This window comes from Hemitrygon akajei, chromosome 3, assembly GCF_048418815.1.
Source record: "Hemitrygon akajei chromosome 3, sHemAka1.3, whole genome shotgun sequence".
In the NCBI taxonomy this organism is placed as follows: Eukaryota; Metazoa; Chordata; class Chondrichthyes; order Myliobatiformes; family Dasyatidae; genus Hemitrygon; species Hemitrygon akajei.
In genome coordinates this window covers 15,859,430-15,884,239 of record NC_133126.1, presented here as the reverse complement: position 1 = coordinate 15,884,239, position 24,810 = coordinate 15,859,430, and the positions used below count along the sequence as shown (strand labels likewise).

General features: G+C 37.2%; 1 protein-coding gene across 3 annotated transcripts in view; it reads left to right on the top strand.

Annotated features, from left to right (window-relative positions):
- The window catches only part of ylpm1 (YLP motif containing 1), a 171,370-nt gene that overhangs the window by 111,418 nt on the left and 35,142 nt on the right, over positions 1-24,810 (top strand). For 2 of the 3 annotated variants that reach the window (XM_073039240.1, XM_073039239.1), the window contains exons 20-22: positions 13,470-13,603; positions 17,516-17,695; positions 20,465-20,823. The exons of the other annotated variant lie outside the window; for it this stretch is intronic. In XM_073039240.1, the coding sequence (XP_072895341.1) occupies positions 13,470-13,603; positions 17,516-17,662 (281 nt within the window). In that variant the 3' untranslated portion in view covers positions 17,663-17,695; positions 20,465-20,823. Of the gene's footprint in view, positions 1-13,469; positions 13,604-17,515; positions 17,696-20,464; positions 20,824-24,810 lie in introns of those variants that run through there. 3 annotated transcript variants of the gene reach the window in all.

Below are 24,810 nucleotides of genomic sequence, written 5' to 3'. Positions count from 1 at the left end.
TTCTTAATTATTGATTCACTTGGCTATTGTGAATATGAAGACATAATTGTAATAGTGGCTGTTTCCATGCTTTTAAAATTAAAATTCAGGTGGGAAAGGACAGCTTTTGAGAGGTTTGAGAATACAGAAACATACTGTGAAGTTTTCTTTATTACATCTTGTCATCAAAAGGATTCTGAATTTTTCTGGGGGATTAAAGCAATGACTTTCCTTCTGATGCTACTCTGGGAGATGCAACATAGTTGCTTCTACCTAATTATTTTTGGAACAAGGCCTCAAAATTGGTCCTGTTGTGTATTGGAAAAGCTGTTGTGGCCTTTATTCTTTATCTGACTCAAGGTTTGAAGAAGAACACCTTCATTATTTTGATGTCTTGAATGCTATTTCTTGACATTTTTACTGTGTCATTTCATATATGCACATCATTACTGTTTGTTTACCTTAAGAATCACAGTATTAGGCCAAAGCAATAGAGCAACTGAATGCTTATTGTTTAAGATTTTGTGCTGAGTCTTTTGTCAGATTTCTAAGGAGTTTATGATCAAAAGAAAGTTTCACGATAAAAGATTAGGTTTCTATAAATATAAAGCCAGGATTGGAATATGAGCATTTTGCTTTGTATTGAATGTTAACAACTTTTATATGCATTAAATCTGGGGATTGTCAGTGCTTTTGCAATAGGTTCAAAAGCAGATTTGGCCAAAAACTATTTCATCAATGAAAATTAGTTCTTCAACTTGATCGGTTTATGTTACCAATCACACATTTTTGGAAGTTCCAGACTTTATCATCTACCTCTGAAATGTAGAATTTGGAAGCCAGTCACTCCTCCATCGTGATGTTGTGGCAGTCTGATATTTAACTCCTGATAATTAACTTCATCTTGGGTCAAAATAGTATTGACCATATGAAGCAGTTTATGGCCTTCTCAAGGTTCAGCTTTTGGCAGATGCATGACAAGTAGCATTTCCATCACACACATGCCAGCCAGTGATCATTTTGAATAATATAGAATCCACCTTCTCTCCCTATCATCACTGAACGCCCCCAACCAGCAATATTCTAGATTGCATTCTTGACTGGAAACTTAATTTAACCAACAGCATAAATAAGATAACTGCAAGAACGAGTTGGACACTGGATATTCCATGATGCTTGACACCTGATTACTCAACCTCTTTCCACCAACTAGAGAGCTTAAGCCTGGAATGTGATAGAATACTCTCCACTTGGATAGGAGGTTATTTCTGAAGAGAAATGAACATCTTCAATCTGCATGAAGAGTACTTCAAAGGGATGGAGCAGCAACATGAATGTTTCTCTGAGAGAGACAGACCGTCGTAACTTAGATGTGTATTAAATGTTTGTATATCTAAATACATACATTTGAATTTGACAATGTCAGAAAAAATATGAAATGCATTTGGTAGGCTTCCAATTATTCTTTAGGGTTAGGCAAACACAAAATATTCCATATGGTAAATTAGGTAAAAGCAAACAGTCGTATCTTTATTTCACATTTTAATGTATCTCTTCTATCTGAAATAATTACATGTTATGCTTAACATCAGAATAATTACACCCAAGAGCTGTAAACATGGCAATTTTTATGACAGTTCCTGCTCTTCCAGGTTTTGCTTTGAAGCATGCTTATTGGTGCAGGTTTACTGTGTCCTGATTCTGAGCACTTCTCCTTGTAAACCCTCATAGAGAACAAAGTCATTAGCCAAAGTTTTACTCTATAATCTTGTGCAAATGCTTTTCTTTCCAGGATTCAGTACTTTCCTTTTTTTTTACTGAAGAATCACATTTTACTTTGGAGCAACACCATACAAACTTATTTGATTTGAATTACTTATTTTGTATTCATTGTGTAGTCTTTGCTTGCAAATACTAATAAAAATACTATGCAATATACTGTTGAATATAAAAATTATTAATATTAAATATTGTAAGTCTGCACTTGGACTACTATGTACAGTTTTGGTCACCTTGTTGTTGGAAAGATGTGATTAAACTGGAAGGAGTGCAGAAAAGATTTTAAAGGATATTGCCGGGACTAGATGGCATGTCTTGTGAAGATAGGTTGTGCGAGCTAGGACTTTGCTCTTTGATGCGAGGGAGGATGAAAGGCAACTTGATAGAGACATACATGGTGATAAGAGGCATAGATCAAGTGGATAGTCAAAGACTTTTTCCCAGGGCTGAAATAGTTAATACCAGGAGACATAATTTTAAGGACACTGGAGGAAAATATAAGGGGATGTCAGAGGTAAGATTTTCCACGGGGAGTGCTGCGTGTAGGTGGTGCTAAAGGTGGTGGTAGAGACAGATTCATTTGGAATATTTAAAAAACTCTTTGATAGGCTTATAGATGATAGAAAATGGAGGTCCATGTGGGAGGGAAGAGAGGGTAAGATTAATCTGTTAGTATGTTCAAAGGTTGGCACAATATTATGGACCAAAGAGCCTGTATTGTTCTGTGTTCAAGACAACCTGAGTTATAGGGAGAGGTGGGCTAGCTCTTTATTCATTGGAGTGTAAGAGAATATGGGGTGACTGTACAGAACTGTTTAAAATTGTGAGAGGCAGCCATAAGATGAATGGTAGTGTTTATGCCAAGATAAGGGAGTCCAAAACTAGGGAACAAGCATTTAGGGTTCCTGAGAGGCAGCTTTTTCATACAGTGGGTGGTCAGTTTATGGAATGAGCTTCCAGAAGAAGTGGTTGAGGCAGGTACAGCATCACTGAAGTAGCTGTTGAGAAGATACATAGAGGGGCACGGCCATTTACTGAAATTGGAGCTACCTAGGTGAGCAGCATAGACTCTTTGGGACAAAGAACCTGTATTATGCGCTGTTGCTCTATGGCTATGATTTTTTTTTTGCTCTCTGGTAATGTGAATTTGTTATACACATGTACAGTATGTGGGATTCTTTTCCCGCTAATTTCCAATTTACTTATAAATTGTGCATAAAATAGAGTTGTCAACCTGCAAGTAAGCTGACTCTCACCTTTTGAATACTTCCATTAATTTAAGAAATATATTTTTAATTTGCTTGCATTTCCACACAAAGCAACTATAATGAAATATTTGGTCTTAATCACATTGAAGAATCTTCGGGTATTTTATAAATGTCAACTGAATGTGATATGTGAGTTTTCAATATTGATCATTTAGAATCTTTGTGAATGTAGAGAGCACATTTTCCAATGTTTCTCAATATTAACCTGACATCCTGCATTGAATCTGAGTAAACTTGCAGAGTGATACAAATTCAACTCATTGTTTACATGATGGTACACTTGGTCTTTCCATTGCCTATATTAAGAAAAGAGAAGTTGGATTTTCAAGAGATTATTAAACTGAAACAGTAATGCTATATCTATCTCTTCAGATGCTACAAACTTGTTGAAAATTCATAGTGTATTGTTGGTTATTGGATTTCCATACCATGTTCTGTCAATGGTTACACTTAATGTCATTTGTTTTATCAGATTGTTAATATGACAGATGTAATTACAGCAGCCAGATTTACAAAATATTATCTAAATTTAGCATAGGAATTGCTTTTAATGGAATAGCACAACTTTCTGATCCAGAGTAACTGGGCACTGTTGTGGCATGTGCACCACTTATTTCACTTTTGCATTTCTGTTTGAATGTAAACATTCTGTGCAAGGGACCATGGACTCTAATGGTGATTCTAAGGAAAAGGAATGGACAAGTTGAAGATACTGTCCAATCTCATATCTGATGGGCCCAAACAGGTTTCACTTTAGGATACTCAAAATGCTTTAGCTGGTGACATTGGACATCTTTGCATCTTGACATTCTTAGAAATGTAGATTGCTGGAGTAATGAAAGAAAGTGAAAAAGTATCATCATTACAGCTAATTTAACATCCGCTATCCACCAAGAGAAGATTCATGCCCTGAACTAAGAATAAATAATAAAATAACTAACTAAAGAAATTTATAATCTTACAGGATTGTTGACAAATCCTAATTGGAGAGCGACATAATAATTGAACTGTAGAATTTCTTTAAAAGATACTAAATCTTGTGAACAGTAAGGGTTTTGGGAATAAAATTCATAGCACTACAGATGCTACTAATCTGAAGCAAAGGTTGAAGATGCTGGAAAACCGAGCAGGTGAAGCAGCATCTGTACAAAGATGAAGAGAGAATTTAGGGAGTTGGGGAGAAAGCTGAAAAGTAGAACCTCCAGGGTAGAAATCTTTGGATTGCTACCTGTGCTACGTGCCAGTGAGGGGAAGCATAGGATGATTTGGAAGATGAATACATGGCTGAAAAACTGGTGCAGGGAACAGCATTTCAGATTTCTCAGTCATTGGGATCTCTTCTAAAGAAGGTATGGCCTGTACAAAAGGAATGGGTTAGATTTGAACTGGGGGGGGGGTCAATATTCAGTGGACAAGTTTACTAGAACTATTGTAGAGGGCTTAAACTAATTTGGCAGTGGACTGGAAACGAGGGTGATAGGGCTGATGATATGACTATTAGTTTACAAGCAGAGGAAGTGTGTAGTGAGACTGTCAGAAGGGACAGGTAGATGACGGCAAAATTGCAATCAGTGGGATGAATTGCAGTGTAACGGGGACAAAATTGAAAAGGACTACGGATACAGAACTAAACATGTTATCTTTGAATCATGTTGTATATGGAATAAGGCATATTATCTTGTTGCACAGTTAGAGATTAGCAGGCATGACATGGGCATCACTGAGTCGTGGCTGAAAGAACATTATACATGGGAGCATAACACCCAAGGATACACATTGTATTGAAAGGACAGCTATGTAGGCAGAGTGGGTGGCATAGGATTGGAGGGTGTAGAATCCATGTGGTTAGAGTTAAGAAACTGCAAGGGTTAAAAGACCCTAATAGGAGTTGTATGCAGGCCCCCAAATAGTAGCCAGGATGTGGGCTACAAATTACAATGGGAGATAGAAAAGGCATGTTCAAAGGGCAATGTTACAATAATCATGGGGATTTAATATGCAGGTATATTGGGAAAATCAGGTTGGTGCTGGATCCCAAGAGACAGAATTTGTAGAATGCCTACAAGATGGCTTTGTAGAGCAGCTTGGGGTTAAGTCCACAAGGGGATCAGCTGTTCTGGATTGGGTGTTGCATAATGAACCAGATTTGATTAAGGAACCCTTAGGAGGCGGTGATCATAACATAGAATTTGCCCTGCAGTTTGAAAGGGAGAAGTTAAATCAGATTTATCAGTAAACAGTAAAGGGAATTACAGAGGTATGAGAGAGACCTGGCCAAAGCTAATTGGAAGGGGATACTAACAGGGATGATGGCAAAGCAGCAATGTCTGAAGTTTCTGGGAGCAGTTCAGAAGGTGCAGGATAGATACATCCCAAATAAGAAGTAGTATACTAAAGGCAGGATGACACAACTGTGGGTAAAACGGGACGTCAAAGCCAATGTTAAAGCAAAAGAGTAGGCATATAACAGAGCAAAAGTTGGGAAGTTGGAGAATTGGGGAACATTTTAAAACCAGCAGAAGGCAACTGAAAAACCTTGGGGGGGGAGGGGGGAAGAAGTTGAGTTATGAAGGTAAACTAGCCAACAATATCTAAGAGGATACCAAACATTTTTTCAGATATCTAAAGGGTAAAGAGCAAGAATGAGTATTAGACCACTAGAAAATGACGCTGGTGAGTTAGTAGTGGGAGACAAGGAAATGGTGGACAAAGTGAATAAGTATTTTGCATCAGACTTCATTGTGGAAGACAAGGGCAGTATGCCGAAGTTCTAGAGGGTCGGGACAGAAGTGAGTGTAATTGTAAACACTAGGGAGATGGCGATTGGGAAACTGAAAGGTTTGAAGGTGGATAAGTCACCTTCACCTTATAGACTACAATCCAGGGTTCTGAACGAGGTAGCTGAAGAGATTATGGAGTTATTAGTAATGATCTATCAAGAATCATTAGATACTGGAGTGGTTCTGGAGGAATGAAAAATTGCAAATGTCACTCTACTCTTCAAGAAGGAGAGAGGCAAAAGAAAGGAAACTATAGTTCATTAGCCTGACTTCAGTGGTTGGGAAGATGTTGGAGTCAATTATTAAGGATGTGATTTTGGAGTACTTGGAAGCACATGATAAAATAGGCCAAAGTCAGCATGGTTGCCTTAATGGAAAATCTTGCCTGACAAATCTGTTTGAATTATTTGAGGAAATAACAAGCAGGATGGACAAAGGTGAATTGATGGATCAAAGATGTTCAGAAGATCTTTGACAAGTGTCGCACAAGAGGCTGCTTAACAAGATGAGATCCTGTGCTGTTACAGAAAAGATACTAGCATAGCTCAAGGATTGGCTGATTGGCTGATTGGCAGGAGGCAAAGAGTGGGAATAAAGGAGCCTTTCGTAATTGGATGTGGTGACTATTGGCATTTCACAGGGATGGTTGTTGGATCCGCTTTTTTTATGTTGCATGTCAGTCATTTAGATGACAAAATTGCTGGCTTTGTGGCCTAATTTATGGACAATACAAAGATAGGTGAAGGGGCAGTTAGTGTTAAGAAAGAAAGAATGCTGCAGAAAGACTTTGACAGATTAAGAGAATGTTAAGAAGCGGCAAATGGAATACTGTGTCAGGAGGTGTATGACCATAAGACACAGGAGTAGAATTAGACCATTACGCCCATCGAGTCTGCTCCGTCATTCTATCATGGCTGATCCCAGATCCCACTCAACCCCACACACCTGCCTTCTCGCTTTATCCTTTGATGCCCTGACCAATCAGAAAACAATCAACTTCTGCCTTAAGTATACCCACGGACATTGCCTCCACTACAGTCTGTGGCAGATTCACTACTCTTTGGCTAAGAAGATTCCTCTTTACCTCTGTTCTCTAAAAGGTTCTTCTCCCCTGCCCCCAATTTTGAAGCTGTGCCCTCTAGTTCTGGATACCAGAGGAAGCATCCTCTCCACATCATCCACCCAATCTGGTCCTTTCAGCATTTGGTAGGTTTTAATGAGATCCCCAGGCATTCTTCTAAATTCCAGTGAGTACAGGCCCAAAGCTGCCAAACACTCCTCATCTGTTAACCCCTTCATTCCCGGAATCATCCTCATAAGCCTCCTCTGGACTCTCTCCAGTGACAACACATATGGGGCTCAAGACTTCTGACAATACTCTTAGTGCGGCCTGATAAGTGTCTTACAAAGGCTCAGCATTATCTCTGCTTTTATATTCTATTCTCCTTGAAATAAATGCCAACATTGCATTTGCCTTCTTTATCACACCTCAACTTGTAAATTAACCTTCTGCGAGTCTTGCAAAAGGTCTCCAAAGTCCCTCTGCACCTCTGATGTTTGAACCCATTTAGATAATAACCTGCAGTATTGTTCCCTTTACCAAAATTCATTATCATACATTTCCCAACATTGTTTTCCATCTGCCACTTTTTTGCCCATTCTTCCAATTTGTCTAAGTGCTTCTGCAATCCTCAGCATTACATACCCTTCCCCCTATCTTCCGCAACCTTTGCCACAAAGCCATCAATTGCATTGTCCAAATCATTGACAAACGATGTCAAAAGTAGCAGTCTCAATACTGACCCCTGAGGAACACCACTAGTTACAAGCAGCCAACCCAAAAAGGCCCTTTTTATTCCCAGTTGCTCCTTCCTGCCTGTCAGCCATTCCACTATCCATGCCAGTATTTTTTCTGTAATGCCAAATGATTTTATCTTGTTAGCAGCCTCGTGTGTGGCACCTTATCAAATGCCTTCTGAAAATCCAAGTAAATGACATCCACTGCCTCTCCTTTGTTCACCCTGCATATTACTTCCTTGAAGAACTCTTAACAGATTTAACCATGTAATAATTACAGCACGGAAACAGGCCATCTTGGCCCTCCTAGTCCGTACCAAATTCTTCCTCTCACCCAGTCCCACTGACCCACACTCAGCCCATAACCCTCCATTCCTTTCCTGTCCATACACCTATCCAATTTTGCTTTAAATGACAATACCAAACCTGCCTCTACCATTTCTACTGGAAGCTCATTCCATACAGTTACCACTCTCTGAGTAAAGAAATTCCCCTTCATGTTACCCTTAAACTTTTACCCCCTAAGTCTCAACTCATGTCCTCTTGTTTGTTAGGCAAGATTTCCAGTTAAAGAAACCATGCTGACTTTGACTTATTTTGTCATTAATTTCCAAGTACCCCGAAATCTCATCCTTAATAATAGACTCCAACACTTTCCCAATCGCTGAGGTTAGGCTAATTGGCCTATAAATCCTTCCTCCTTTCTTAAAGAGTTTGCAATCTTCCAGAGCTCTAGGACCAGAATCAAGTGAATTTTGAAAGATTATAACCAATGCATCCATTATCTCTTCAGCAACCATTCTTGGGACTCTGAGATGCAGTCCATCTGGTCTAGTTGACTTATCCACCTTAAGACCTTTGAGTTGCCTATCACTTTTTGTGGCAAGGCCACTCACTCCTGCTCCCTGAACAGGTCTCTGGCACACTGCCAGTGTCTTCCCCGTGAACACAGATGCAAAGTACCTATTATCATCTGCTATTTTTTTGTCCCCCATTACTACTTCACCGGCATCATTTTCCAATGGTCCAATATCAACTCCCACCTTCCTTTTACTCTTTATGTGACTGAAAAATCTTTTGGTATTTTGCTTTATATTATTGGCTAGTCTGTCCTCATATTTCATCTTTTAGTTTGACTGCTATTTAGAGGCCTATATATGATTCCAATAATGTTTTTTAAACCCTTGCAGTTTCTTAACTCCACCCATAAAAATTCAGCATTCTCTGACCATATGTCACCTCTTTCTAAAGATGTAATTCTATCTCTTATCAACAGGGTCACACCACCGCCTATGCCTTCCTGCCTGTCCTTGCAATACAAAGTATATCCTTTGATGTTAAGCTTCCAACTATCGCCTTCTTTTAATCATAGATCAGTGACACCCACAACATCATACCAACCAATCTCTAATTGCGCCATGAGTTCGTCCACCTTATTCCAAATGCTACGTGCATTTAAATACAGCATCTTCAGTCCTGCATTCTTTGCCCTTTTGAATTTTGCCTCTGTGGTACAATTTAAATTCAGTGTACTTTATTAACTTAGTTACATGGATCAAACTTCATATCAGTTTGATAGGTTTGTAGATAGTTCTTGCTATCTACAAACCAGTACATTGGGAATCTTAAACCAAAAGTGGGAACATTTAGTAGATTTTCTCTTTTATTGGTATTGTTAAAATAGCAACTGCATGTTATTTTTCATGTGTAAAGATTTTTTTGGTTACAGTTAACAAACTGAAGCCAGGGAAAATTTACAGGAATGTTGCCGGGTGTGGAAGACCTGAGTTAGAAGGAAAGATTGAATAGGTTAGGAAGTTATTCCTTAGAATGTAGTAGATTGAGAGGAGATTTGATAACGGTATACTAAATTACGAGGGGTGTAGATAGAGTAAATGCAAGCGGGCTTTTTCCACTGAGGTTGGGTGGGTCTACAACCAGAGGTCATGGGTTAAGGGTGAAAAGTGAAAAGTTAAAGGAGAACATGAGCAGAAACTTCTTCACACAGAGAGTCTTGAGTGTGGAACGAGCTGCCAGCTCAGGTGTTACCTGTGAGCTCAATTTCAACATCTAAGAGAAGTTTGAACAGGCACATGGCTGATAGGGATATGGAGGGCTCTGGTCTCAGTGTAGGTCAATGGGATTAGGCAGTTTAAATGATTCAGTATGGACCAGATGGGCCAAATGGCCTGTTTCTGTGCTGTACTTTTCTATGACTGATATATTGTTTCATCTTATAATAGCATTGGGAATATTACTCACTGAATAAGTTATTACTTTATTAGGTATCCAATAAGTGAATCCATGTTTTCCCTGCTTAAATATGATTAGAATAATTTGACATAAGCAGGATATTTAACTTGAACTAGGAGTGTTAAATATGCATTCCATAAACATATGGCTGTCAGGTTGCTGGAATGGCTGCTGGATGTTCAGGAGTTTAGAAGCTTCAAAAGAGAAGAGAGGGAGGCAAAAAAGAGGTGGGGACCTGGCTAACAGCAATGGTGACACGGAGGAGCAGATCAGGAGGCAGATTTTGGAAAAATGCAAAATAACAAGGTTGTTGTCATGGGTGACTTCAACTTCTATAATATTTATTGGCATCTTCTTAATACAAAAGGTTTAGATCAATTTGTTGAGTCTGCCCAGGAAGGATTCCTGACAGGCCAATTAAAGGAGAGGCCACTCTCGGTAGGTGAGTGTTTAAAAGACAGTGACCACAGCTTCCTGACCTTTACCAGAGTCTTGGACAGTATGAAAAACTAATCTGTGGAGGGCGTATTATGATGCTATTAGGCAGAAACTTTGGACTATAAATTGGGAACAGATGCACTCAGAGAAATGCACAGCAGAAATGTGGCAGATTAACAAAGTGGTCACCAGCCTCTTTATAAACACGAAAAATTCTGCAGATTCTGGAAATCCAAAGCAACACACACAAAGTGCTGGAGGAACTCAGCAGGTTAGGCAGCATCGATGGATGAATGCAGTCAACATGTCGGACTGAATCCTCAAGGAAGGTCTCAGCCTGAAACGTCAGCTGCTTATTTGTTCCCTTGGATGCTGCCAAACTTGGATCAGTTCCTCCATATTTTGTGTGTTTTGCATGTGCTTCTTTATTGTCACCTCAGCAACACCACACACAAATAATGGTGGAAACTCTTGGTCTCTAATTAAAGAACAATATGAAGACTACCATCAGACCAAATGAAAGATGGGAGGGTTCACCCTAATATGAAATATTTTTACAGCCACTTAAAGCAGTTCTGGGTGCAATAGTAAAATGTTTATTTTAGTAGACAAGCAATTCATGTGCCTGGATCCCAATTTGCTAGCTGAACAAATATTCAATAAAATTCTGGAATAAAACAGTAACATTTACAACTGCATGACTATCATTAAAAGCTCATAGGGCTCACTGTTGACCTTTTGGAAAGGAATCTTTAACTCATCTCAGACCAGAATCAGGTTTATTATCACTAACGCATGTCAAGAAATGTGTTGTTTTGCAGCAGTACAATGCAGTACATAAAAGTGACTATAAGTTACACTAAGAATATACATAAAAATAGATAAGTAGTGCAAAAAGAGAGCAAAATAGCAAGGTCATATCCATGGGTTCATAGACCATTCAAAAATTTTATTGTGAAGGGGATGAATCTGTTCCTAAAACATTGACTGTGTGTCTTTTTGCTCCTGTACCTCCTCCCTGAAAATAGTAATGAGAATAGGGCATGCCCTGGATGGTGAGGGACCATCATGATGGATGCCACCACCTTGAAGCTTTGCCTTGTTGAAGATATCCTTGATAATGGGGAGGCTAGTGCCCATGATGGAGCTGTCTGAATTTACAACCTCCTTCAGTTTTTTTTTTTCTGATTCTGTGCATTGGACCCTCCATACAAGAGGGTGGTGCAACCAGCCACAATGCTCTCCACATTACATCTGTAGAAATTCGCTCAAGTCTTTGGTCACATACCAAATGTCCTCAAACTCCTAATGAAATACAGCTGTTGGTATACCTTCTTCGTAATTGCATCAATATGTTGGGTTCAGGATAGGTTTTCTGAGATTTTGACGCCCAGGAACTTTAAGCTGCTCACCCATTCCATGCTGACTAGCTTTGAAGTGAACCTTGGGTATCAAATCTCACTCATGACAGGGTGACAGACTCTTAATTGCATTTAAAATGGCCCAGCATTGACCTCAGTTCAGAAACATTTGAAGGTGTGTGATATAAATATGGACTCGTTAGGGGTGCTATAAATAAAATGTATTGACCAGTTTTTGAAGAGTTCCTTCAGTAAAGCAAAAATACTTAAGGTAGTACTAATGAAGTTCTTTCTTTAGGGACTGCATACAAAACAAATGCTAAAGAAATATACTGTTATTTATACTTCATTCCCTGCTATGGAATTTTCTCAGTAAACTTTAAATCACAAATATTAATACGCCGATGATGAGACTGATTGTTTTGTAGCAACCTTGCAGATGAGAATTTTGATTAGTGCAGTGTACATTTATATCTACGCTACTCAGTGCACTCTACTGATAACAATAGATTGATTGCTTTAAACTCTGCCAGTATTTTTCATAGAATAAGATTGTGTAAATTCAATGTGATGCAACCTTGAATGTTTGTATTTTCAATTTGGTTCATAGTTAATTTTAAAAGAAATGAAGTAGTTATAATAATCTCATATAAATAATACAACACACTGAAAAGTGCATTTTGTTAATTGGACTGAAGTGCCATTTGCAAATTCCCTGAGGTTAAAATGCATTATCTAGTTACATCTATCCTTTCAGATCTATTTTCTAGATCATAGATCATATGTTTTGTCCATTTTTCCAAGTGTTCCAGAATTTTAAAAAATTGTTTATACTTTGATATCACAGATAACTTAACTTACATAATGTACATTATTGTCTCCCTCAATATATAATGTACATTTATTTTACAATATTTCCAATGCAGTAGCAATTTGTTTAAAAAATATTGCCTTTAATTGAGCCCAGGAAACCATATGCAAGTATTCTTTGTGTAAAGTAACACTTATGATATGATTTGATTGTGGTCACATTATTTGGTGTTAAGCAATGTTTGAAATGGCAAGCATATTACCTATAGGTAGTAATTTTCAAAAAGCAATTTTTGTTCTAATTCGTGATTTACTTTGGTATCATGGAAAACATGTAAAATGTTCTGTGTCATTCGGTGATAAAGATGAATTCACACACTACCAGCTGATGATTGTCACATTTTAAGAATGTCAGTGTTACAATTTAACAGTCACTTAGTTTCTTCCCAGGAATGGCCACTATTTTTAAAATAGTATTCTGAAACTTTCCTGACATAATTGTGTACTATCTGAATCCTGCAGATGGGGTTTAAAAATCAATATCCTACACAAACCATGTTTAATTTACATTTCGGAGATGCACATGACTGTCAACTCTAATTAGGGCCTATTCTTTTAACTTAAATTTCAGCTGTAGAATATAAGTATTAGTAGGTTGGTTTTCTGTCCTCTCAATTCATCTATTTGCAAAAGCATTACAGTTAGTTGGGAGAATTTATACAGGAAGTTTATAATCAATGAGAATTGTGTTGGTACAATAATATAGAAACACTAATGGGTTTAAAGAAGAGCCTGACTTATAATTTAATGGACTACATCAATAATCCATTCCTTGCCATTTTCATGGCCAATCAGCTATTAAATACAACAAGGGTGTTCTACTGTGAGCTCAACTGTAACACCATAAACATGTATGTATATTTGTATGAATATATACATATATTTCTTTCATCTTGTGCATTCAGTCCATGCCTGACTACAGAGCTTATGTTTTTGTTGTTCAGACAAGCTGGATGGTTTGAGGAGCAGCAACAAACGGAAGCGAGGTTGGCATGACAGTATTGCACATCAATTAGAAGATTACCTTCAGCTTCCTGATGACTATAACTCTCGCTCATCAGAACCTGGAAAGAAGCGGGTAAAAAAAAACTTAATTGCTCCTTTTCTGTATACGTGATATACTGATTGATTCAACATATGAAGAATAAAAATACGTTTTCCTTGGGTGTTATGACTGAGCAAAAGAGGGAGATGAATCCATCATGGAACAAACTTAATTGTATTTTGTATATGTTTATCTTAAGTATTAGGTGTTCTTAGTACAGAACATATCAGAGAGAATACTTTTGGAGTATGAGCTGCTTGTTTTCCTTCCTAACCTTCAGTCTTTTCCCTGTCCAGATCTTAATGATTCTACTATTTTCTGGCAAAAATGTGAATAGTATTTAAGAGTAAGCTAGCCTTCATCTCTCTGTCAGAGAAGATAGCTGGCCATGTCTATAGCAATAGCAAATACCAAGCGGGAAAGAAAACATTAGCTTGAGTGATCAAGCTTGGTATCTCTTAGATGTGCATTGAAAAATTATGTTTGCAAAGGATTACACTGTTTCTAGATTACAGTATATATTTTTTATTTTGACTAGGGAAGTTCTCAAGGCATGATAAAGTCACAATGGAATAGTAGGGAATGTGAATGGAATGGAAAAGTCCTGTCAGTCTTTATAAAAGATTTTTTGAGAATTGGGAAAAACCTGCATTTCCAGTGAAAGAACTCATTGCCACAGATGGATAGTCAGCTATTGCCTCACAGCTTTGTGTTCAATCCAGACTTCCGGTGCTGTCTATGAGGAGTTTGTATGTTCTCCTCTTGACTACTTGTATTTATACTCACATCCCAAAAGTATGCAGATTAGTAAATAATTTAGCTGCAATTAATTGTCTCTATTGTCTAAAGGAGTGGCAGAATCTAGGGGGCAATTGATAGGAATGTGGGAAGAATAAAAGGCATAAATGTAAGACTAGCTTCATATAATAAGTGTTCTTGATTGTTGGCGCAGTCAGTAGGTCCAGAGATTTGTTTCTGTATTGTATTTCTCCATGACCTTGTTGCAAAGAAGTATTATGTTTACAATCTGAAAAAAGCCTATAATTATCATTACACATTTTCTGAAAGTATTTGCAGAAGGGACTGAAATTATCCATGGATGTTGTGTACATCTTGCTAACAATTCACTAATATTAATTCACTAAGAACTGTAACTGCAGAATTTCAGGGCTGAATGAAGTTAACAGTTTTATGACTCAGTTGTTAAATTCAAAATGCTGTCCAATTAGTTTAAAAAATAATCTGTTGAACTACTAAATCAACTTTTTGTTTATTTGTCTTTTAGAATCTAAGTGTCCTTAGAAAGAACAGCATATATTCACCTATATATAGTGGCATGCAAAAGTTTGGGCACCCTTGGTCAAAATTTCTGTTACTGTGAATAGCTAAGCGAGTAGAAGATGACCTGATTTCCAAAAGGCATAAAGTTAAAGATAACACATTTCTTTAATATTTTCAGCAAGATTACTTTTTTATTTCCATCTTTTACAGTTTCAAAATAACAAAAAAAGGAAAAGGGCCTGAAGCAAAAGTTTGGGCACCCTGCATGGTCGGTACTTAGTAACACCCCCCTTTGACAAGTATCACAGCTTGTAAGCGTTTTCTGTAGCCAGCTAAGAGACTTTCAGTTCTTGTTTGGGGGATTTTCTCCCATTCTTCCTTGCAAAAGGCTTCTAGTTCTGTGAGATTCTGGGCTGCCTTGCATGCACTGCTCTTTTGAGGTCTATCCACAGATTTTTGATGATGTTTAAGTTGGGGAACTGTGTGGGCCATGGCTAAACCTTCAGCTTGCGCCTCTTGAGATAGTCCATTGTGGGTTTTGAAGTGTGTTAAGGATCATTATCCTGATGTAGAAGCCATCCTCTTTTCATCTTCAGCTTTTTTACAGTCGGTGTGATGTTTACTTCCAGAATTTGCTGGTATTTAATTGAATTAATTCTTCCCTCTACCAGTGAAATATTCCCCGTGCTGCTGGCTGCAACACAAGCCTAAAGCATGATCAATCCACCCCCGTGCTTAACAGTTCTTTTCATGAAATTCTGCACCCTTTTTTCTCCAAACATACCTTTGTTCATTGCGGCCAAAAAGTTATATTTTAACTTCACCAGTCCACAGGACTTGTTTCCAAAATGCATTAGGCTTGTTTAGATGTTCCTTTGCAAACTTCTGATGCTGAATTCTGTGGTGAGGATGCAGGAAAGGTTTTCTTCTGATGACTCTTCCATGAAGGTCATATTTGTGCAGGTGTCACTGCACAGTAGAACAGTCCACCACAACTCCATAGTCTGCTAAATCTTCCTGAAGGCCTTTTTGCAGTCAAACGGGGGTTTTGATTTGCCTTTCTAGCAATCCTATGAGTAGTTGTCTCGGAAAGTTTTCTTGGTCTTCCAGACCTCAACTTGACCTCCACCGTTGCTGTTAACTGCCATTTCTTAATTACATTACAAACTAAGGAAATGGCTACCTGAAAACACTTAGCTATCTTCTTATAGCCTTCTGCTGTATGGGCATCACTTATTTTAATTTTCAGAGTGCTAGGCAGCTGCTTAGAGGAGCTCGTGGCAGCTGATTGTTGGGACAAGGTTTGAGGAGTCAGGGTATTTATAAAGCTTTGAAATTTGCATCACCTGGCCTTTCCTAATGATGACTGTGAACAAGCCATAGCCCTAACAAGCTAATTAAGGTCTGAGACCCTGGTAAAAGTTATCTGAGAGCTCAAATCTCTTGGGGTACCCAAACTTTTGCATGGTGCTCCTTTCCTTTTTTTCACTCTAAAATTGTAGAAAACAAAAATAATACACTAATCTTGCTGAAAATGTTGAAAAGAATGTTTCATCTTTAACTTTATGACTTTTGGAGATGTTTATCTTCTACTCACTTAACTATAACTATTCACAGTAACAGAAATTTTGACCAGAGGTGCCCAAACTTTTGCATGCCACGGTATATTTGCACTCAAGAAGATGATTATGAGCTGCTGTTTTGAACTTGTACATTCCAATAGGAGCCTGTATACTCACTTACAATATCCATATCACTGTATCGGAATCCATAATACCTTGCTGTCAACGATGACCTCTGGAATAATAGTTTAAGATTTTAATCTTCGCTCCTAATTTCCTCCATAATAATCTCATTCAACAAGATAGTTATCTCTTCCAGTGCTTCATATCTAATTAAACTGGCTGTATGGCATTTGTTGGAAATCTGGTCATCTTGGTTAAGGCACTTAGGCCATGCAGTGATGAAGGAATGCCAATATGTCTCAAATTCTGAATAATATGTAGCTAAGTGGGGACCATTCAGGTGGTAGTATTTCCATGTACCTAAGTTGTTGCCGCCTTTAGTGGTAGAGATCCTAAGTTTGGAACATGCAGTAGCCTAGGCATGTGAGAGCTTTTTACATATTGAGACAGGTGGTTGAAGATGTGAATGGTTTAGCTGGTAGGTGGGACCTGAAAACTATTAGCCCTTTTCAATGTTGGGTCTGAACTTATACAAACTAACTTCTCTAAATGTTCTGTTTATTACTGATACTGAAACGTGATAAATGGCACTATTGGCCATTATGAGTATTACTGGAGTTGTACTCAACTAGACTACCAAATATACTGTTTTTGGTCAAAAATAAACATTAACGAATGCAAGTATTACCATATTCAGTCATAATAGGCCAATTTTTAAGCAATCAAATTTTTAAAAAATTGACCAATGAGTTATTTCTCAACTTTTTTGTGAAGTTATTTGTTCTCTTTTAGACATGGTAAAATTCTGGTGGGGCAGATAGCTACAGTTTTAAAGAAATCCAACATGCAAATTAACTTGTATAATAAATTGTGAAACATGACTATTTCTGCATAGTACTTTAAATTACTAATTTGCCTCAGGTGGGAAGGCGGGAAGTAACATTTATCTGAACTGCCCCCCCCCCCCCATATGCTTTAGGTGAGATGGGCAGATTTGGAAGAGGAGAAAGATGCTGAGCGCAAACGAGCCATAGGATTTGTGGTTGGACAAACAGACTGGGAGAAAATTACAGATGAAAAAGGCGAATTAGCACAGCGAGCATTGAACCGAACTAAATATTTCTAAAGAAACGTTCAAATTGTGATTTTTTACAAAGAGGTAAGTAGTAATCAAAATTAAATTATATATTTAAATTGCGACACAAAGGCTATGGGAATGTGCATTGTCAATTAGAGGTTGACTATGTGCTTCACTGGTTGTAAGCATCCAGGCAGAGTTAGTAATTTTGTTGCAAATGCTTGGAATGAGAAGACCATCCTTTAAACATTTAAGCGTTTGTACTTGGTGTAGTACTAGACGATAGGATCCCAATTTTAATAATTTGGATTCTATGTGGAAAGAAGCTAGAAATTAAATTTTAATGAATTGAGGCCTGCCCATTTTTCCATTTTTAAAAAGTACATTTTTTTAATGGGTTAAAAAACACTACCAAATACTTGTTGGGCTGATTTTCTGATGTGAAATGTTATCTATGGGAGAATTACAAAAGCAGGCAAGTTAATGAATTACTGTATTTGCCTGGACAAGGAAGGAAGGATGTGGCAGAAGTTACACAAAGTAAAATACTGAAAGGATGGATTACATTCAAAAAGCAAAAGGGCCAGAAATAGTGATGGATTAGAGAAGCACACTTCTTTCAGCTGGAAGAAAGGAAACACTTGAAATATCATAAGTCACTTCTATTTCAGCAGCCTGCAAAATCATGGCTTGTAAAATTTCTTTATGATCCCGCTCAAACATTGTGCTTTAAGTAGTTCTACCTCTTCATGTCACAACTCTATTCTCTTATTTCTGGTGCAAATATACAAAATCTATATACATTGCCTTTTTTGAAATTTCATGCCAGTTTTGTAACAGAAGGCATGGCAGTTCAGCAATGGCCCAGCCAATCTCCCCTGCAGAATCATTGCTACCATAGTTCTATTAATCCTGCTTCAAAATATGCTTTCTGTAAACTACAATTTTTGTCCATTGATGCTAAGATACATCCTAGATGTGCAGGAACAGATATTCAGTGATGTAATCTGGGGTCACCAGGTGTTTCGGATCCTTCCAGACACCCTCACCCAGGTGACTCAGCCAGGGGTTGATCAGGCCCCAGCTTGTGTCCCAGCAGCATTGGTCCACAGGTCACACCTCTTGATCCATAACCAGGGATTGCTCAGCGGCCTCTGTGACTTTCCTGATTGCTCTTTTCTTTCCAGTAATTAGGAAGTAAGATTTCCAATGAAGCAAATTCCTCTCAATTCTGACATTTTACAACTTTAATTCATAGCCAATTATATTTTGTACAAATCTGACACTTTTAAATACAAAGTTCAGAAATAATAGCAGTTTTTGCACATGGGTAAATGAAATGTGAGCAGCAATTATCTCATTCTGCCAAGACTTCTTGAGATCAAGTTTTCAACAATATTATTTTCTGCCAGTTAACTTTACAATATGGTTCTTAAATTATAACTTCTGTTTTGAAATTTTCCTTTTCCCTGAAGAATTTTCTTGGATAGGTGGCATAATACTTGGTGCTGCTACATCACAACTTCAGTAACCTGAGATCAATTCTGATCTCCATTGTTATCTGTGTAGAGATTGCATAATCTCCCTGTGACCAGGTGGTTATTGAGTCATAGAAAAGTACAGCACAGCAACAGGACTTTCAGCCCATCTAGTCTGTGCAGAACCATTTAAATTGCCTACTTCCATTGACCTGCACTGGAATCATAGCTCTTCATGCCACTACCATCCATGTACCTATCCAATCTTCTCTTAAACATTGTAATTCAGCTCACAGGTAACACTTGCATTGGTAGCACATTCCACACTCTCACAACTCTTGAGTGAAGAAGTTTCACCTCATGTCCTCCTTAAATTTTTCACCTTTCACCCTTAACCCAGGACCTCTGGTTGTCGGCCCACCAAACCTCAGAGGAAAAGTCTTGCCTGCGTTTACCCTATCTATACTCCTCATAATTTAGTATACCTCTATCAAACCTGCACTCAGTCTTTTAGGTTCCAAGGAATAAAGCCCTAACCTCTTCAATCTTATAACCCAGGTCTTCCAAACCCGCCAATATCCTTGAATTTTTTTTCTATACTCTTTCAACCTTTCTTGCATCTTTCCTGTAAGTGGGTGACCTAAACTGCACACAGTACTCCAAATCAGGCCTCACCAATGTCTTATACAACTTCAACGTAACATTCCATCTCCTGTACTCAGTACTTTGATTTATGGAGGATAATGTGCCAAAACCCTATCTACCTGTGTCACCCCTTTCAATGAATTATGGGTCTGTATTTCCAAATCCCTTTTTTCAATCACATTCCTCAGTGCCCTGAGGAGTTACATCGTTATATCCAGTTCCATTTTTCACTAATATCCCAAAGTTGATGAGACAATTGGCTACTGTAAATAACGTTTTGTGAGCGTAGGTAGTAGAAGAATCAAGAGAAGTTAACAAGTTACAGAAAATTAAATGAGTGAATGCTCTGAGAGTGGACATAGACTTGATGGATCAAATAGCTGCCTTCTCCATCCTCAGAAAATATGAATAGGTTAACATCTCAAAAGATCCTGTTTTCACTATATGTGCATTTGCTCCTGTGATTGTAATTCCGTCACCCTGAGGATGTAGTTGGCACATTTATTAACCTGCTAAACTTTTTGCATACTTTCTGAGTTAATACAATCTCAACTTAATGAAGGGAGACCAGAATATAGTTCATCTAAGGACAGATCCAATGTATACTATGTTTGTAGTCATGGTATTATTAAATATTTAATAACAATCAATAATGTTATACTCTTCAACTAAATTGTTTTAAGTATTAATTGGATTAAATGTAACAATTTTTCCATTTCCTCTGTAGGCTCCGCAGTAACAGTGGAGGATAACAGCAAGAAATCTTTCGTAATGGTTGGGCAGACAAGAATTTCGCGACTTTAGAGTTTTTTGTTTTATTGTTACAGTCAACGTACGAGCATTAGACTATTGGTGGTTAACTTATCTTAGCAGCCTGTGAGAAATTTTTTAAAAATTTAGTTGATAGTGTCATTAAAATCTAAGTTGAAACCACACTAATTGCAATCCAGTGTGTCCTGGGCCTGCTATCATGGCTTTGCTTCATCAGCTCGGTTTTTTTATATGTTGTATTAATGTACTGTTTCTTGCTCTGTCCAAACCAATTGTAATTTTAAGGAGCAATAAAGCTTACTTGAAACCATGGAACAGTTCAAGTGTCAACACAGCATGGGTATTCCAACATACGTGTGTTTATTAAGTGTTCAGTTTTTCTGTTTTCAGTTTGAAATTTCATGCCAGAATTTTGATTTAGGTCACTGAATTCTCTTGCCAAAGAAGCACCCCAATTTTGTTAACACTTGGAAGAAGTTGTAGGTAGTGAGCCATTTCTGTTGGTGCATGGGGAAAGTGCACTGCAACATTCGAAGGTGTGTGCTGTTCATTGATGCCACATGCCTGGGTTGCGCACAGTTCCAATGCCAGTTAAAAGAATAGTTTGTGCAAAATGAACTGAGGCTACCATGGGTACCAAAATGGAGAATATTGTCTTAATATAACTACAGATTATTTTGTGCTCTGCTGTAGACATTCCCCATTTACTCACAGAATGCAGCTGTGTAAAAGGGGTATGACTGAGAGTGAAAAGTTGCAGATCAACTACATATTAAAAATTGTGCAATATTAATTCAGAATTAAATCTTAAAATTGTATGGATTTGTTAGAATTTCTAAAGCATTTTGAATTCTGTTTTGGAAGATAGTATTCCAAAATTATATTTTTTGCAAAAGGGGAAAACATGACATTCCATGTGGTTTTCCGTTACTGATGAAATATATATAATCATTTCAAATCTACAGAAACCAGCTTCTTTATGTCAATTACATTCAAAGCACATTAATTATTGATTTCAATGTTGCTGTAAAACAATTAGATTTTTGTACCTGTGATAGTAAATTATATAGTACTGAATAATTCCACTATCGAAGCTAACTATAAACAACCAACGTAATAATTTACATTTTTAAATGGTGTTGCACTGCTGGAGAAAAGAGATTTCTGTTATGTAAGTGTTTCGCAGTAACTAGAAAATACCTTGAGTATTGATTCAACATATTTGACAATATTACTTTCACACAATTTGGTAAATTTTGAAAATGAGTATATATGGAACTTAAATATCACCATCATATTTTGTTAAAATCAGTTGTGGATAAGAACTTCATTTAAAACACTCCTTTATGTTCAGTATTTTTGGAATTTAATTGGTTTCTGTTGAAAATGATCATACTATCTACAAATTATGTTTGTACCTCCTTATTGAAGAATTATTGCTTTTGGCCTTCTATGGCTTGCTTTCTCTGACCTGGAACCAGGATAGATTTCTAACAGAACTTGCATTATTACAAGTTGACCAAATCATCATTCACTATCTGTTTGGTCTGTACTTTGTGAATATTGAATTTTCATTTGCAGTAATTGATTTCCTTATATTCTTAGTTTACTTAGTAAATAAATATCCGAAGAACCATCCATACACCGATGGGAAGTATTCTTCATTGGGAAATTTAGGTTTGTTATCATATATGAATTAGCCAATGTGTTCATTTTTGCCTCAAATGTATTTTGTGACCTAAAGTAGAAGTGCATCATTAGGATTATGCAGAACATGTCCTCATGGAATGTGAAACAATGTTGTAAGACCTGCATGTAGCAATGAAATAATATGGTACACCTCTAGCAAGTTTTGTCAAGTGTTCACTGAGCAGTTATAACAGCATGAACTCTTGAGTTGCAATTCATTATTATAACACAAGCTGAACTGAGCAAATGTTTTATTATTCTTTGATGGCAAAGCTACCATAAAAATGCCCATCTCCTAATTGCTGCTATGAGGATGATAGGTATTTTCTTATTTTTTTTCTTCTGTGCTGCTGGGTTTTGAGGTCTGGAACTTTTGAAGATGCAGAGATGATGATATATATACCACTCGGCATTTGGCATAGAGAAGAACTTGCAGTCAATGAACTTTCAGTATGCCTACTGCTAATTTATTTACAGTCTCATTGCCATTGCTTCATCTTCCCTGAATGCCATATCATCCTATTTAAGGAAACAATTAAAATACTCAGTGGCTCCTTTATTAGGTACACCTGTACACCTGTTTGTTAATGGAAATATCTAATCAGCAGCAACTCAATACATAAAAACATGGTCAAGAGGTTCAGTTAATTTTCAGAACAAAAATCGGAATGGCGAGAAATGTGATCTAAGTGACTGACCGTGGAGTGATTGTTCGTACCATTTAGGGTGGTTTGACTATCTTAGAAACTGCTGGTCTCCTGAGATTTTCACTCACAAGTTTACAGAGAATGGTGTGAAAAGCAAAAGAAAAACATCCAGTGTCACTTATTTGGGTGACGACGCCTTGTTAATGAGAGAAGTCAGAGGAGAATGGCCAGACTGGTTTAAGCTGACAAGAAGGCAACAGTAACTTAAATAAGCACGTGTTACAACAGTGGTGTGCAGAAGAGCATCTTTGAACATACAACGTGTCGAACCTTGAAGTGGAAGGGCTACAGCAGCAGAAGACCACACCAGATTCCACTCGTGTACCGAATAAAGTAGTCACTGAGTGTATATTCTAACAAATTGGTTTTGTGAGTCACAACTGGAAGAGAAGCAAAAGAATCTCTCAGTGGACTGAATTTGTATGATTTTGACTGAAAACTTAATGTAGTGTTTTATCCGAGAAGGCAAATGTAAAAGATTGCTGCAATGCATTATCACTAAGTATTTTTAAATAATTTGGCCTTTCGATTATGGGAAGAATAGATTGTTTAAATTTTTTGTCTAATTTGAATAATAAGGGTTTAATTGATACTTCATACTACATGACACAATTATTTTAATTCCTTTATAACAGTTACAACTCAGCAGTGGACCTGCTATAGTTGCTATTTTTGCTTCTAATTAAATCATTTGGAATAAGTTGCTTGTAAATAGTTTTCATGGATCATATTTGCATTTGTGCCATGATAAGTAACTGAGGGAAGACATTAATCATTACTAAGATTTTATAAATCAAGAAATATGTTTTCTAAGAAAAGCTTCCAGATTTCTATATTGCATCATAGCAAAATGAACCTTCTTGTGCACTAGTAGAGCTAAAGAAATAAGTGGAAGTACAAAATCTGTTGCAGTCTTCTGTTCATTTTTGCTGTCATTTTTCACTTTTGCTATAATGTTGCTGAGTTTTTCCACTAGTGCTCACTTGAAAGATTGATCATAAAATTAAAGCAAACTACCCTACTGGCCATTAATTTAAAAAATCTACTTGCAGTAGATTTGCAGCATATTGATCAGAATTTGGGTATAAATAGTTCTATAATGATCAATAGCCAGCCAAAATTTACAAGCTTTAAATGATTGTGTTAGTGACTTTGAAAAATCGGCAATTGCAACACATAGGAAAGAGATTTTGGAGATATCCTCAAGAGAAATTTCCTGGAATCAGATTCTTAACAAAAACTGATGATGCAGTCTAATAATAGATTTGTTATTTTTCCTCCCATCATCTTTTAAAGTATGTCAAGTGTGTATCCTCAAAATGTTCAGTATTTTATAAGATCAGATGCTTTTCAATGAATAAATATTTAATGGTTATGCAGTTTGAATCTTAATGAGTTCATCATTTAATTACATTACTTTCTGCAATACTGAACCTGATGCCCTTAAGTTTTATTACTGTTACAAGATTTTACAGGAAGGCCAGTGGTATGAATCAGTATTTTAAACTTCCAATAAAGTATTACAACAGAGTTCTCGCTCCTTTGCACTGTACTCTCCTTTGAGAACTAAGGAGCAGAAGTGAATCAGACATGATGATCTTTATTCAGAAAGATCAAAGTGAAGCATGCAAGCCAGATATGGCTCTTTTTATGTTTCAAGTGTGGTTCTCACATTGATGGCAAATGCACTCTTAATTACGGAAGTTCATGTACATAATGGGAGTACAATGAAATCCTGCATGTATTAGTCTCTAACCTTGGCTTATGTACTTAGGGGGCTGGATGTTGGGGATTATTACGACTAATGCAATTGGCTTCTAACCTCAGCAGACTGGCATCAGTGTCGCATGTCAGGATTAAGATTTGAGAAGGGCACAATCAGATTGAATTCAACTATTGTGGTGAA